The 12,385-nt window shown below is 38.7% G+C and overlaps 1 protein-coding gene across 2 annotated transcripts in view; it reads left to right on the top strand.

Moving 5' to 3' along the window:
- Positions 1-12,385, top strand: part of Kiz (kizuna centrosomal protein) — an 87,326-nt gene that overhangs the window by 62,327 nt on the left and 12,614 nt on the right. For both annotated transcript variants that reach the window (XM_048348712.1, XM_048348711.1), the window contains one exon: positions 9,118-9,222. In XM_048348712.1, the coding sequence (XP_048204669.1) occupies positions 9,118-9,222 (105 nt within the window). The remainder of the gene's footprint in view (positions 1-9,117; positions 9,223-12,385) is intronic.

Here is a 12,385-nt window from a genome sequence, read left to right as displayed (position 1 = left end):
CCTCAAGCTTTCTAGGCAGGCATTCTACCACTTGCACCACTCCACTAGCTCCTTTTTCTGCTGGCTATTTTTGAGAGAGAGTCTTGACTTATTTCCTAGGATATCCTATTTGTGTTTCCTAGGATTTCCTATTTGTGTTTCCTTGCATAGCTGGGGATGACAGGTTCATGATGCTGATTGATCTGCACCCAGCCATTGGGTTTCCCCTGTTGCTGGGATAACAGCTGTGCACCATCATGCCAAGCCATTGGTTGAAATGGAGTCTCATGAATTTTTATGATGAGTCTACTTTACTCCATGATCCTCTTATCTTTGCTTCCCAAGTAGATAGGCTTGAACTACTACACTGGTATCATTATTGCTAGAGTTTTATATCAAGTTGACAAAAAAATAAAAACATACAAGAGCCAGGTTGTCATTAATGGTGAGATTTATCTTGAGAGAAAGGCTATATACTTTGAGCTACCAAAATGTAGTGACCTATCATTGCAAGTACCTAGAGTTTACTGTGAATGTGCTTCAACTGGTTTGTCCCAGAAATGCTTTATTGATGAAAATATAGACTTGTTATCTACTATACTTTAGACTGGGAACTTTCAAATTGTATAACACCAGGTGCCACTATATGTTGCAGAATTGTCTACCTCAGTACACATGGCCCTACATCTGAGGTAGAGGTGAGCCTACTGAGGGACCTGCTACTCACTGCTTACAGTAGTAAGAGTTCCTCATGACATTGTAGGGTGGTGGAGTTTATTTATTTAAAGTGGCCTTTCTCAGGACTGCTGTTGACTAGAGGATTCTACACTCAAGAACATGAACTTATCTGTGCTGAAAGTCCACAGTGATTGCACAGTAGAATCCCATGTGGATTCCTTTGACCAAGCCACTTATCAGTTAGATAGGATCTGGGTATTGGGAGGAGGTGACCCAGGAACTTTATAACACATCCAATTCAATTTCCACGTTTAAGAACTATGGAACTGGGGGCTGGAAATATGTCCTAGTGGTAAGAGTGCTCGCCTCGTATGCATGAAGCTCGGGGTTCGATTCCCCAACAACACATATGTAGAAAACAGCCAGAAGTGGCGCTCTGGCTCAAGTGGCAGAGTGCTAGCCTTGAGCAAAAAGAAGCCAGGGACAGTGCTCAGGCCCAGGACTGGCAAAAATAAATACATAAAAAATAAAACCAGCAGCAACCTTACAATAAATTTATTTAAAAAAATAGAACTATGGAACAGAAGTCTCAGAGTTCAAAGAGTCCTCAGGTTTTGTTGTGAAGAATTTCATTGTGGGTAGGTGACTGAAACAGAAGAGATTAGGATTCAATATTTTTATAAAGTTAGGGATGAGAGAACATATTGTTTTCCTTTATCTGTTATAACAAAATTGCCATAAACCTAGTAAGCACAGCGTTGTACATTTGCAGTCCCATACCCTTGCTGTCCCAACTACTGAGGGGGTTGAGTCAGGAGGCTTGCTCAAGCCCAGAAATTGGAAGCCAGCCTAGCAACAGAGTGTCAGAAGCAAAGTACCACAATTTAAAGTTACAGAAATGTGTTCTCTCATAATTCTTGATGCATTCTGAATCCAAGGTATTAACAGGGGCCTGGTCCCTCAGAAGTCTCTAGAGAAGAATTGTTCCTATTTCCATATCTGGTGGTTCCTCGCTATGTGTCCATCTTCACATTACTTTCTTTTCTGTGTCTACTTCTCTTATTAAAGGATATCAGCCAGGCACCGGTGCCTTATACCTGTAATCCTAGCTAGATTGCGGATCAAAGCCATCCTAGGCAGGAAAGTCTGTGAAACTCTTATCTTCAATTAACCACCCAAAAGCAAGAAATGGAGCTGTTGCTCAAGCAGTAGAGCACTAGCCTTGAGCAAAAAAGCTCAGGGACAGCTCCTAGGCCCTGAGTCCAAGCCCCATAACAGGCAAAAGAAAAACAGAATAGCATTCTGGATTTAGTGCCCACAGTAAATACAGGGTGATTTCATCTCCATCTCCTTAGCTAATCGATCTGTAAGAACTTATCTCAAATAAGGTCACATTTTGAGGTTCTGGGTGAAATAGAATGAGGAGGGGCACTCAACTTACTAGGGACAATAAGAAGGGACTTTTTTTCTCTTTTAAATTTCTGGCATTCAGTTGACCTCAGTTGTCCTTACATAAATGACAGCGATAATGCTAGTGTCACTAGTAGTATGATTCTTCTTGTCATATATATGGATTCTCAAGGACCAATTGCTAAAAAAATATATATTGTTTTCAAAAACCTATTTAGACATCAGGCACTGGTGGCTTACACCTGTAATCCTAGCTACTCAGGAGGCTAAGATCTGAGGATCGCAGTTCAAAGCCAGACCCAGCAGGAAAGTCTGGGAGACTGTTATCTCCAATTAACCACCAGAAAACTAGAAAGGGCACTGTGACTCTTAAATGGTAGAGTGCTAGCCATAAGCAAAAAGAGTTCAAGTACTCCATGTTATGGAAACAATTGTTATATCACAGTTGTAACTACTTTCAACGTCCTATGTGTATGTGTAGTTTCTATTATTGATGATGTTCTTGTATCACCTTCCTGTGGTTGTACCTACACTATCTCTGTAATCTTATCTGAGTATATTGGAAACCGTGTTTACTGGTATTGGAAGTAGGAAATTCAAAGGGAATACCAAATTTGAGAGACACAGGGTAAAAAAAGAGAAACAACTACAAAAGCAATACTTGCAAAAATGTTTGGTGTAAGTGAACTGAACACCTGGGGGGGGAGGGAAGGGGGGGAGGGAGGGGGACATGAGGGACAAGGTAACAAACAGTACAAGAAATGTATCCAATGCCTAACGTATGAAACTGTAACCTCTCTGTACATCAGTTTGATAATAAAAATTTGAAAAAAAAAAAAAAAGAGTTCAAGGATGGTGCCCAGGCCCTAAGTTCAAGCCCCATTACTGAGAAAAACAAACAAAAACCAAAACCATTTAGGACTAGTGATATAGCTACTAGTGCACATGCTTATTATCATGCATGAGACTTAGGGTTTGATCACTGCTAAAAACAGAAGCTATATAATTATGCTAATAAAATATAGTTTCAATCAAGATTACTCAAGCTTTGAAACATTACAGGGTCCATGAGTTTGAGACTTGAAAATTCACTTCCCATAATTAAACAGTGAAAAATGAGAAGCAGTATGATTGTAAATTTTCACAGAAAATACTGTAATCTCTTAGTATATGTAAGAGACTGGTTCCAAGACCTACTTAGATACCAAAATCTGTTCATGCTTAAGCCCCTTATATATAAAATTATTTGTATTTGCATATATCTTACACACATCTCCCTACAGTACTTTAAATCACCTCTAGATTACTTGTAATACCTAATACAATGTAAATGCTATATAAATTATCATTACACTGTATTGTTTTAAGAAATAATAACAAAAAGGTCTCTACATAATTCAGTACAAACACATCCCCTTCCCTCTAGTCATTGTAGGGCTGGGAATGTGGCCTAGTGGTAGAGTGCTCACCTCACATGCATGAAGCCCTGGGTTCGATTCCCCAGCACCACATGTATAGAAAACGGCCAGAAGTGGCGCTGTGGCTCACGTGGCAGAGTGCTAGCCTTGAGCAAAAAGAAGCCAGGGACAGTGCTCAACCCTGAGTCCAAGCCCCAGGACTGGCCAAAAAAAAACCAACAAAAAACAAAACAAAACAAAAAACAATAACCTCTAGTCATTGTAATCTGTTTGGTTGGATCTATAGAAATGAAGCTGAGACTAGAGAGCCGAATGTAATGCCCTCAAAACTGTTTTAGTTCATCCTAGGAACCTTCATTAAATATCAGGTACAGGCTTTGCATTGTTTTCAGGTTTAATTGTTGAGTTGCTTCATAGAAGTTAAGGCTAGAATGTAAATGTCTATTTTCTGATAAAGCCCTATACAGCTCATGTGAAATCAGTTTTTCTTCTCATGCATCAGCCCTCAAGGGGAATTTTGGCAGTAGATTTACAGGCCTAAGTCTTCTAGTGGAGTAAAGTTTAAAACAACACGTCTGGGTATGAAAATTCTCATTATGGATTAAAATCTATGCATATCTCACATTCACAAAGACTTGTGACCTTTGTTTTTTAAGTTCTAAATATGGGTGGATTTTCTGGGTTTAAGAACTGAAAGTACCATATCTCAATATTTTCTTTCACGTGAGATTACTAGAGGAAATGTAGAATTTTCAATGATAATATTTGTTTTTTCTAATTGAGAACTATATCTTACACTTTTTACAGAAAAACCTGGTTTTGACACATCAGTAGCACATCTAATATAATGTGAAGAAAAGCCACTTATTTTTTTACATGTGTAGAAATACATGAAAAGTAATAGCACTAGAAAATTTCTTTTAAAATTTAAGAATTTCTGCCCACTTCATATAGGAATAGTACTTATTCTTCCTTACTTGAAGATGCCCAGCTCTTTGTGGGTTCAAGGCTGGTTTTTCTAGTGGTTTGCTTCTTTCTTTGTTATTCCTTTCTGGGCTCAAGTCGTCGTCTTTTTTTTTTCATTAAGGATTTCTGCAAAAGCAATGGGCAGATTTCCCTGTCACCAGACACCCCTTAGTGGATGGTGACCCACATGTTTATCTGGCTCTTGTAATGGGTTGTTAAAAGAACTTGTTCATCAGATATTTTCTTTTTATTTGTAGATTTAGAAGTATTTTAGCAGGTGTACATTTACATATAAAAGAGAATAAAAGATAAGAAGTTGAGGCTTTTTCTTTTTTCTCAACCTCATCTCTCTCCTACTTCTCTTTATTCAGCATGTTTTCTGGGTTTTTTTTTCTCTCTAACTGTGTCTACAGTATTTTCTAACACAAAACGCTTATCAGAAAGAAAAAAATTGTCTTAGTGATCCTTTAGCACTTTGCAGAAAGATAGATGATTGGATTCTGGTAGCTATGCAACAAAGTAGGAGAAAATATATTGATTTCATTGTGTCCTCCGTGTGGAATTAATAGACAGGATAAATTTTAATCTCTGAGAGCTGGATACTACGCAGAAGGGGGACCTTTGCCTTGTTTTATGTTTTAAACTGCAATGTTTCCTACTTTTTAAACTAAGGCTTGACACTGATTTGCATATATAATAGATGTTTGACTGAGATTCAGAACTGAAAGCTGAAGAATGCACGTGTATTTGGTTTTGTATACAAGAACTTTCCAGCTGAATTGGATCCAGCCTTCAGAAATGTTTGCTTTATCTAACCATTTTTTACTACTTAATAATTTTCCAAGAGTTTAACGTTGCTAATGGGAGGAAGTGTTTTCTCTCGAGTTCTAAGACACAGGCTAGAAAATTACATAAAGCCTTCTACCACCACTCAGTGCTCAAAATTTCAGACTTACAGCTTACTTGTAGCTGAAAAGACTAAATATCTCACCCCCCCCCGAAACATATGATCTATAGTCCATCCTCCTTTAGCACAAGCTGTCTGCATGTTTGCCCCAAAATGTGGCCAATAGTTTGTCTTTTTTACACCCTGAAGTTGGCATCTTGAGTAAGTCTTCTAAGTTTCAAGAGGATGTCAGAATTGAGAACCCCTAGCAAAAAGTACACTCTTTGCCTCTGAGGAGTCTAAAATCTAGTCCATTACTTTAAAATCTTCATACAGCTGTTGCAGCCTTCCATGATAATGTTTCAGGGTCTCGACCCTTTTGACAAAAAAGCTTTCCTAGCATCTACCTTCTGTTCTCTGCCTGCAGTTTTCCCATAAGTGTTCTTGTGCCACTTTCAGTAAACATAGAAATTGGTCACTAACATCTAGTTTTTAGGATACAAATATGTTCTTTTTGGCCTGCATTTGCTTTATTTAAAGAAAAAAAGGCAAAAGTCTGGCAAAATTAAGCTTACTTTCCTACCTGGCAACAATTGCCTACCACCAGAGATCAGCTGATTTCTGTAGACAGGAAGGAATGTGCTCCCAACCTACTGCAGGACTTCCCCTTCCCACTCAAACTACCCACCCAGAGTCACTTCCTGTTTTGGTCATGCTGGGGTTCAAACTCAGGTGTTGAGCTTGTAGCGCTACTTACTATTTGTGGTTCCTGCTTGGACCCAGGAGTCATTCCCTCCCTGTCCAGTCATTTGTAGTATCTGTGTTTTTTAACCCTTCTCCAACCTTGTTTCTATACAGGCTGTCTATCCTTTATCTATCCAACCTCCTCTAATTTAAAAAAAAAATCAGGGGGCTGGTAATATAGCCTAGTGGTAGACTGCTTGCCTCGTATACATGAAGCACACATATATAGAAAAAGCCAGAAGTGGCGCTGCGGCTCAAGTAGCCTTGAACAAAAAAGAAGCCAGTGACAGTTCTCAGGCCCTGAGTTCAAGCCCCAGGACTGGCAAAAAAAAAAAAAAAATCAGACTCTATTAATCTTGATTTTCCTATTTAGATTATCTTACAATTCCACTTCTGATTCATCTGACTCACAATATAACTGACCCTTTTCCTCTAGCTGGTTTCATTTCTGAGGACCTGCCTCAGGTACCACTGATTCCTCCAAATGAATGTACTTTATTCTTGAACCTTTTAAACTTCACTTTGTTCTTACATCATTGGAAGAATCATACTCATACACTGGAGCCTGGGGTGGGCAGGTAGGTAATGTGTCCAGCAGTCCTCAGCCTGCTTACTCCTTTATTCTCAGGTCAAAGTAGTAGTTGCATTCTAGATAGACATGTTTTTCCTGGTGGTTTTCAGTGACTCTCTAAATGAAGTGGGGTCCACAGACTGTTTAAAGATGCAATACCAGTGAGGATCCTGGTTGGAAGGGTTGGTCTTGGTAGAATGGGACAAGAAAGTCCCTCCAAAACTCTTGGTTAGTGGAATGCAGATCTGTGAAGCCTTAAAGGAAAGCCTGAGAACAGGACCCAAGTCCTTTAGGAAGGAAGGCAAGAGCCAAATGTGGTACATGCCTGTAATCCCAGCACTTGGGTGGCTGAGGCTGAAGGATTAAGAAGTAGAGGCTAGCCTGGTCTATACAGCAAGACTCCATCTCAAAATAACCAAAAAAAAAAAAAAAAAAAAAGGGAAATAGAGGAAGAGACGGAGGAGGAAGGGTAAGAAATCAGAATAGAAAGTATGAAATACACGGACAGGCTCATCTTGTCCAGAGTGTTGTTCAGAGACCATTTACTTCACATGGTTAATTTTCTCCCTTGAGATTCTGACCAACTATCTTTGGCAAGAATGTTTAATTCCTACCAGTCTGAAATCACCTCAAGACAACTAACTTGATGTTTCTTATGAAAATCCCCTTCTTGAAGCCAGTGGTATGAATGCTTCTTATTTATGAAAATCAGGATTGCTTCTCCATGGATCAGACACCTTAAGACAATACATGAGAAGAATTGTAAAAACCTCAGTCCGGCTACCTGCCTGGAACCAGGCGCCTGCTCTGCTAGTTGAGTAGCCCTCCCTTTTTTTTAATTCTTTTTTTTTTTTTCCACTTTCTGTCATTGAATGTAAAAATAGCATGTGGTCATTAGGACCTGAACTTTTATCCTACAAACTGATTTTTTTTTTCTGGCTGATTCTCTTAATAAAATAAAACATACATTTTCAGCCTGGTATGGTGGCTCATGCCTACTTGGGCAGCTGAGATTGGAAGGATTTCAAGGCCCATTCAACTATAAGTTCTCAACCAATCAAAAACTGGTTTTGGTGGTGCTTGCTGTGATTCCAACTACAAAGGAAATGGAACTAGGAAGATCTGGTGCTGGCAAAAAGCAAGATCCTTATTCATGCTTTTCCGGGCTGGAGATATATATCACTCAAGGGATAAAGCATTTACCTAGTAAGCGCCAGATGCAAATTCAAATCCAAGTATCTCAAAGTGGGAGAAGAGAAATACATCTTGATCAATGTCACCCCTTCAATCATTCTCCCCAAAATGCTCATTTTGAGTTACTCCTTTCTAATCTGATTGATTCTCAGGAAGGCAAGATCAATTATATTTTAAAATTCTGTGTAATGATAGTCTTAATCCAGTAGGACTCGTGGTTAAATTCTCAAATAAAGCTAGCAAAAGCGGAAATTCAACCTATTTCTCAGGTTGACTGCAGGACTCCTTTTGTGGCCATGTTGAAAATGTGGAAGGGGATGCTGTTTTGTTTTCTCTATGCTAAAACTTGAATTCTTAGGGCTGGGAATATGGCCTAGTGGCAAGACCACATATATAGAAAAGGCCAGAAGTGGCGCTGTGGCTCAAGTGGCAGAGTGCTAGCCTTGACCAAAAAGAAGCCAGGGACAGTGCTCAGGCCCTGAGTTCAAGCCCCAGGACTGGCAAAAAAAAAAAAAAAAAAAAAAGGAGGAGGAGGAGAGAGGAGGGAGGCAGAAGGAAGAAGAAGAAAAGAAATCGTGAAAACTTGAATTCTCCATCCTCCATTTCATCCAGGTATCCTCAGAACTTCTGGTAATGGGAAAGTTGTGTTATTTGAGTCCTTCACATAATTTATTTACTCCCACAGAATAGCTTACAGCAGACACTAATAGAAACCCTTCAGGGCCAAAGGGGTCCTGTGAATATAAGCCAGGTTTGATCTGCCGCTGTTCTCCCTGGGCATCTGGATTTGATCTCTGTAGACACACTCCCTTTCTTTCCCATTGGGTTAGGTTTTTATCAGCTGTGGAACTCAGAATTTACCTGGTTGCTGCTATGCTTCCTGATCCTCACAATATTCACCTGGCCCTCTTCCACAGACCAGCTGTGGTGTGAGAGCTGGAGGGGCAAGGAGTGTTCTTGAGTGAGTGACCTGACCAACTAAGAAGTGTCTGAATATTCCTGGAAGGGAAAGAAACCACTGTACTGTGATTTGAGAACTATCCACAAACTTTTTAAACAGTTTAAATATGCTATCTCAAACTGTTACAGTTCATCTTTATTAAAACCTGTTAGGTTCATTTACTTTTATTTTCACAATTTCTAAAAAAGTGACAGTTCAAAAGTAATTGTCACTCATTTAAAAAGTGTTAACTTCACAGGAGAGATTTTAAGAAACCTCTCTGAGCAGTAGAAAATTTGGCATTTCTATGTTTTGTTTTTTGTTAACAAAGAAACAAAGACCTACCAGTTGCTGAAGAAATCTACCCTTCTGGATAATACAAATCAAAATGAAGAGAAATTTCAAAAGGACTATGCTTCAGGACCACAATTTTCAAGTAAGTAAGAGCAGATTCATTACTTAACATCAGTATCCAGGAACAGGGAATTAGCCATTGCTTTCTTCAGGGAAGGTGGTCCTTCTTTGAAGGTTTCTAGAGTTTATTTTGTAACAAGTTGTCACTAAGTCAAAATGAGTGAGTGCTTGTTCAAACAGGCATTTGGAAGAGCCTTTCCTTCTGGATAGGTGGGGCCCAGAATGGCATAGCCCTGAGAGACCCCTACATGTTGCTTGCCATGCCATCATGAGACTTGCCATTAACCACTACAACAGGTGCTCCATATTTCTTGTCTAACCTACATCTCCTAGTTTAATGGTCAACAAGTAGGCAGAGCTGTGCCTGAACTGATCTCCCTCAACTAGAATGTTGGGAGAGTTTGAGTTCTTACAATGAAAAAACTGTACGTCTCAGGAAAACTGAATTATAAACCTTAAATGTAGTTTCTTGGAGGATTTCCTTTATTTATACTTTTGTTTTCTTATACCCTTTTTTGTACACTTACTATTTTCAGTGGGTTTCCTTTCATTATATCTTCTTTTAATGTATTAGTCACTTTATACAAGTAGATGATTAATATAGAAGAAAATACACATCAGTGCATTTTTTTTTTTTTTGGTCTTTTCTTTTTTGGTACTGGGGATCGAACCCAGGACGTTACACTTGCTAGGCAAGTGCTTTGCCACTGAGCTACATCCCAGCCCGTGCATTTATTTTTTATATAACCATAATGCTATAATATTTCTTCTTAAATTTGGACAATGATTTCTTAATATTATATATTTAGCTTTTACTATTTCTTAAAAGTTTCTTCTCTAAACAGCATTTTCAAGGGACATATTTATGGTACCTCAGAACTACTTGACTTTGGAGAATAAATTCCTATTCTGTTGGTATAGTCTTTTGCTCTAAAATTCACTCATTTGAGTTATTTTGAGGGTGAAGTGAGTTATTGCAATCCCAGCACAGGGTCTGGGAGTGAAAAGCTCTCAGGGAGGCCCATGCTATGGTGCTTATGATTGGAACCCTGCAAATATAGTCATTATAGTTTGGTGAGGTATTCAATATTTATTTTTCATGAATCATAAAGGAAGTTATCACTTCAGAAAGATGTAACACTAGCCAAGTCTTAAGCATCCTCTCCCATAAGTCTTACCCCATCATCAGTGAATAAGGACCTGAAAGATGTGGGGTTTTTTTCTCCTAATATTAATGTATGACTGTATAGTTTTTTCATTTGTTTAAAAGGGAGAGACAGCATCCCCTTCTGACCATAATGAGTATTGGGGAAATAAATGGCAAGGACAAGGTATATAAAAGAGGTTGGCTTCACTTGGATGACACCTCACAAGAAGTATACTTGGGAGCTGCCCAGAATCCTTAGAAAGAACAAAGCAGTTAACCACTCACAGGTCAGGGATGACAGTAGTTCCAGGTACCTCATTTTTCCAGTGACTCCTGACACCAAAAGAGACCATCCAAAGAGGCACAGCATATAGCAGACTTTAGTGTAAGCTGCTACCTTCTAACCAGGTGGCCCTCTTCACCAGGAGGGTCAGGAAAAGGGGCATTCATTACTTTCTTTCCTTTCGCAGATAATCATGTGCTGGAACAAAAGTCAACCTTGAGAACCAAGCTTTTTTCCTTTTTCCAAATGAGGCATTTAAAAAAAGCCATTTTGAACATATAAACTTCAAATAATGTAGGGAGAAAAGTCATATGCTACTAATAAAATATTACCATGATATCCTGGCTACCTTTTAAACAAATTCTATCAAGTGATCCCCTTACTAATCTAAAAATAAAATTGAGTTCCTCTGAGGATTTTACATATTCCTTCAAATAGTATTCAAAAGTGCAGTTATTGAAAAGACTATCTATAGCAATAATCTGTGTTACCTTCTTTTCTGAAGGATAGTGCACCTCTAAGAACAGTGGTATTCCCTACTTATTTAAATTTTTGCTTCATTCTAAAAAGAGGCTACCTAAATGCCAATAAGGTCTTCTGAAACATGACATGTCACTGCTGAATTATTGGTTCCATCTCTAGTCTTTTCTAGTCTTTTCTGCTTCGTAGAAGCAGAAGAGATCAACCCAGGCCAGAGAATTTATCTGTTTGGACATTATCTGTTTAAAAATAATTTCTTGGAGGTGGTTCTGTGGCTTAAGTTGGAGAGTGCTTGCCTCGAGTACAAAGAGGCTTAGGGACAATGTGCAGGCCAGGCCCTGAGTTCAAGCCCCAGGACTGCCCCCCACCCCTAAAAAAAAAAGCCAGTAAAAAATAATTTCTGTCTGGGTATAGTGGCACATACCCAAAATCCCAGTAATTGAGAAGCTACAGCCGGGAGATCACAAGTTCAAAGCCTACCTGAACTGAGATCACAACTGGATCACAAGTTGAAACCTATATAAGGAGATCTTGTCTCAAGAAAAAAAAAGTTAATTTCGGAAGTCCCAGACACAATGATATTTGTCTTGATTTGCCATTGTCGTTTATGAAGCCTTAATACTAGAAGAAAAATCTATTTTAATTAAAAAATTATGGATTGAGCCAGACACTAGTGTCTCATACTTGTAATCCTAGCCACTCAGGAGCCTAGGATCTGAAGATTGCAATTCAAAGCCAACCTGGGCAGGAAGTCCATGAGACTTATCTCCCCTTACCCACAGAAATACCAGAAATGGAGCTGTGGCTCAAGTAATAGAGCATCATCCTTAAGCACAAAAGCTAAAGGACAGCATCCACACCCTGAGCTAAGCCCCAGCACTGGCACAAAAAAATTAAGGTTTTAATAACTATTACAATTTCTGTTTATTAAGTATAGATGGCCTCTAATTTACAAAGACTCAGCTTAGATTTTCCAGCTTTACAATAGTGCAAAAATGATACCATTCACTATTCACAGTAGTGAAGATATGAAAACAACCTGGATGCCCATCAGCATATGAATGGACATAGAAATGTGCTATATATCCACAGAAGAATATTAGCCATAAAAGAATGATATTCTATTATTTGCAACAAGTTCAATGAAACTAGAAGGCATAATAAATATTACATAAAATAAATCAGACTCAGAAAGACAAATTGCTCTTGTTCTCACTCATGCCTGGTTGTTAAAAAAAAAAAAAGTTGATCAGAACATATCATAGTGAATACTAG

Source organism: Perognathus longimembris, chromosome 6, assembly GCF_023159225.1.
Source record: "Perognathus longimembris pacificus isolate PPM17 chromosome 6, ASM2315922v1, whole genome shotgun sequence".
In the NCBI taxonomy this organism is placed as follows: Eukaryota; Metazoa; Chordata; class Mammalia; order Rodentia; family Heteromyidae; genus Perognathus; species Perognathus longimembris.
This window is presented reverse-complemented; position numbering and strand designations above follow the sequence as displayed.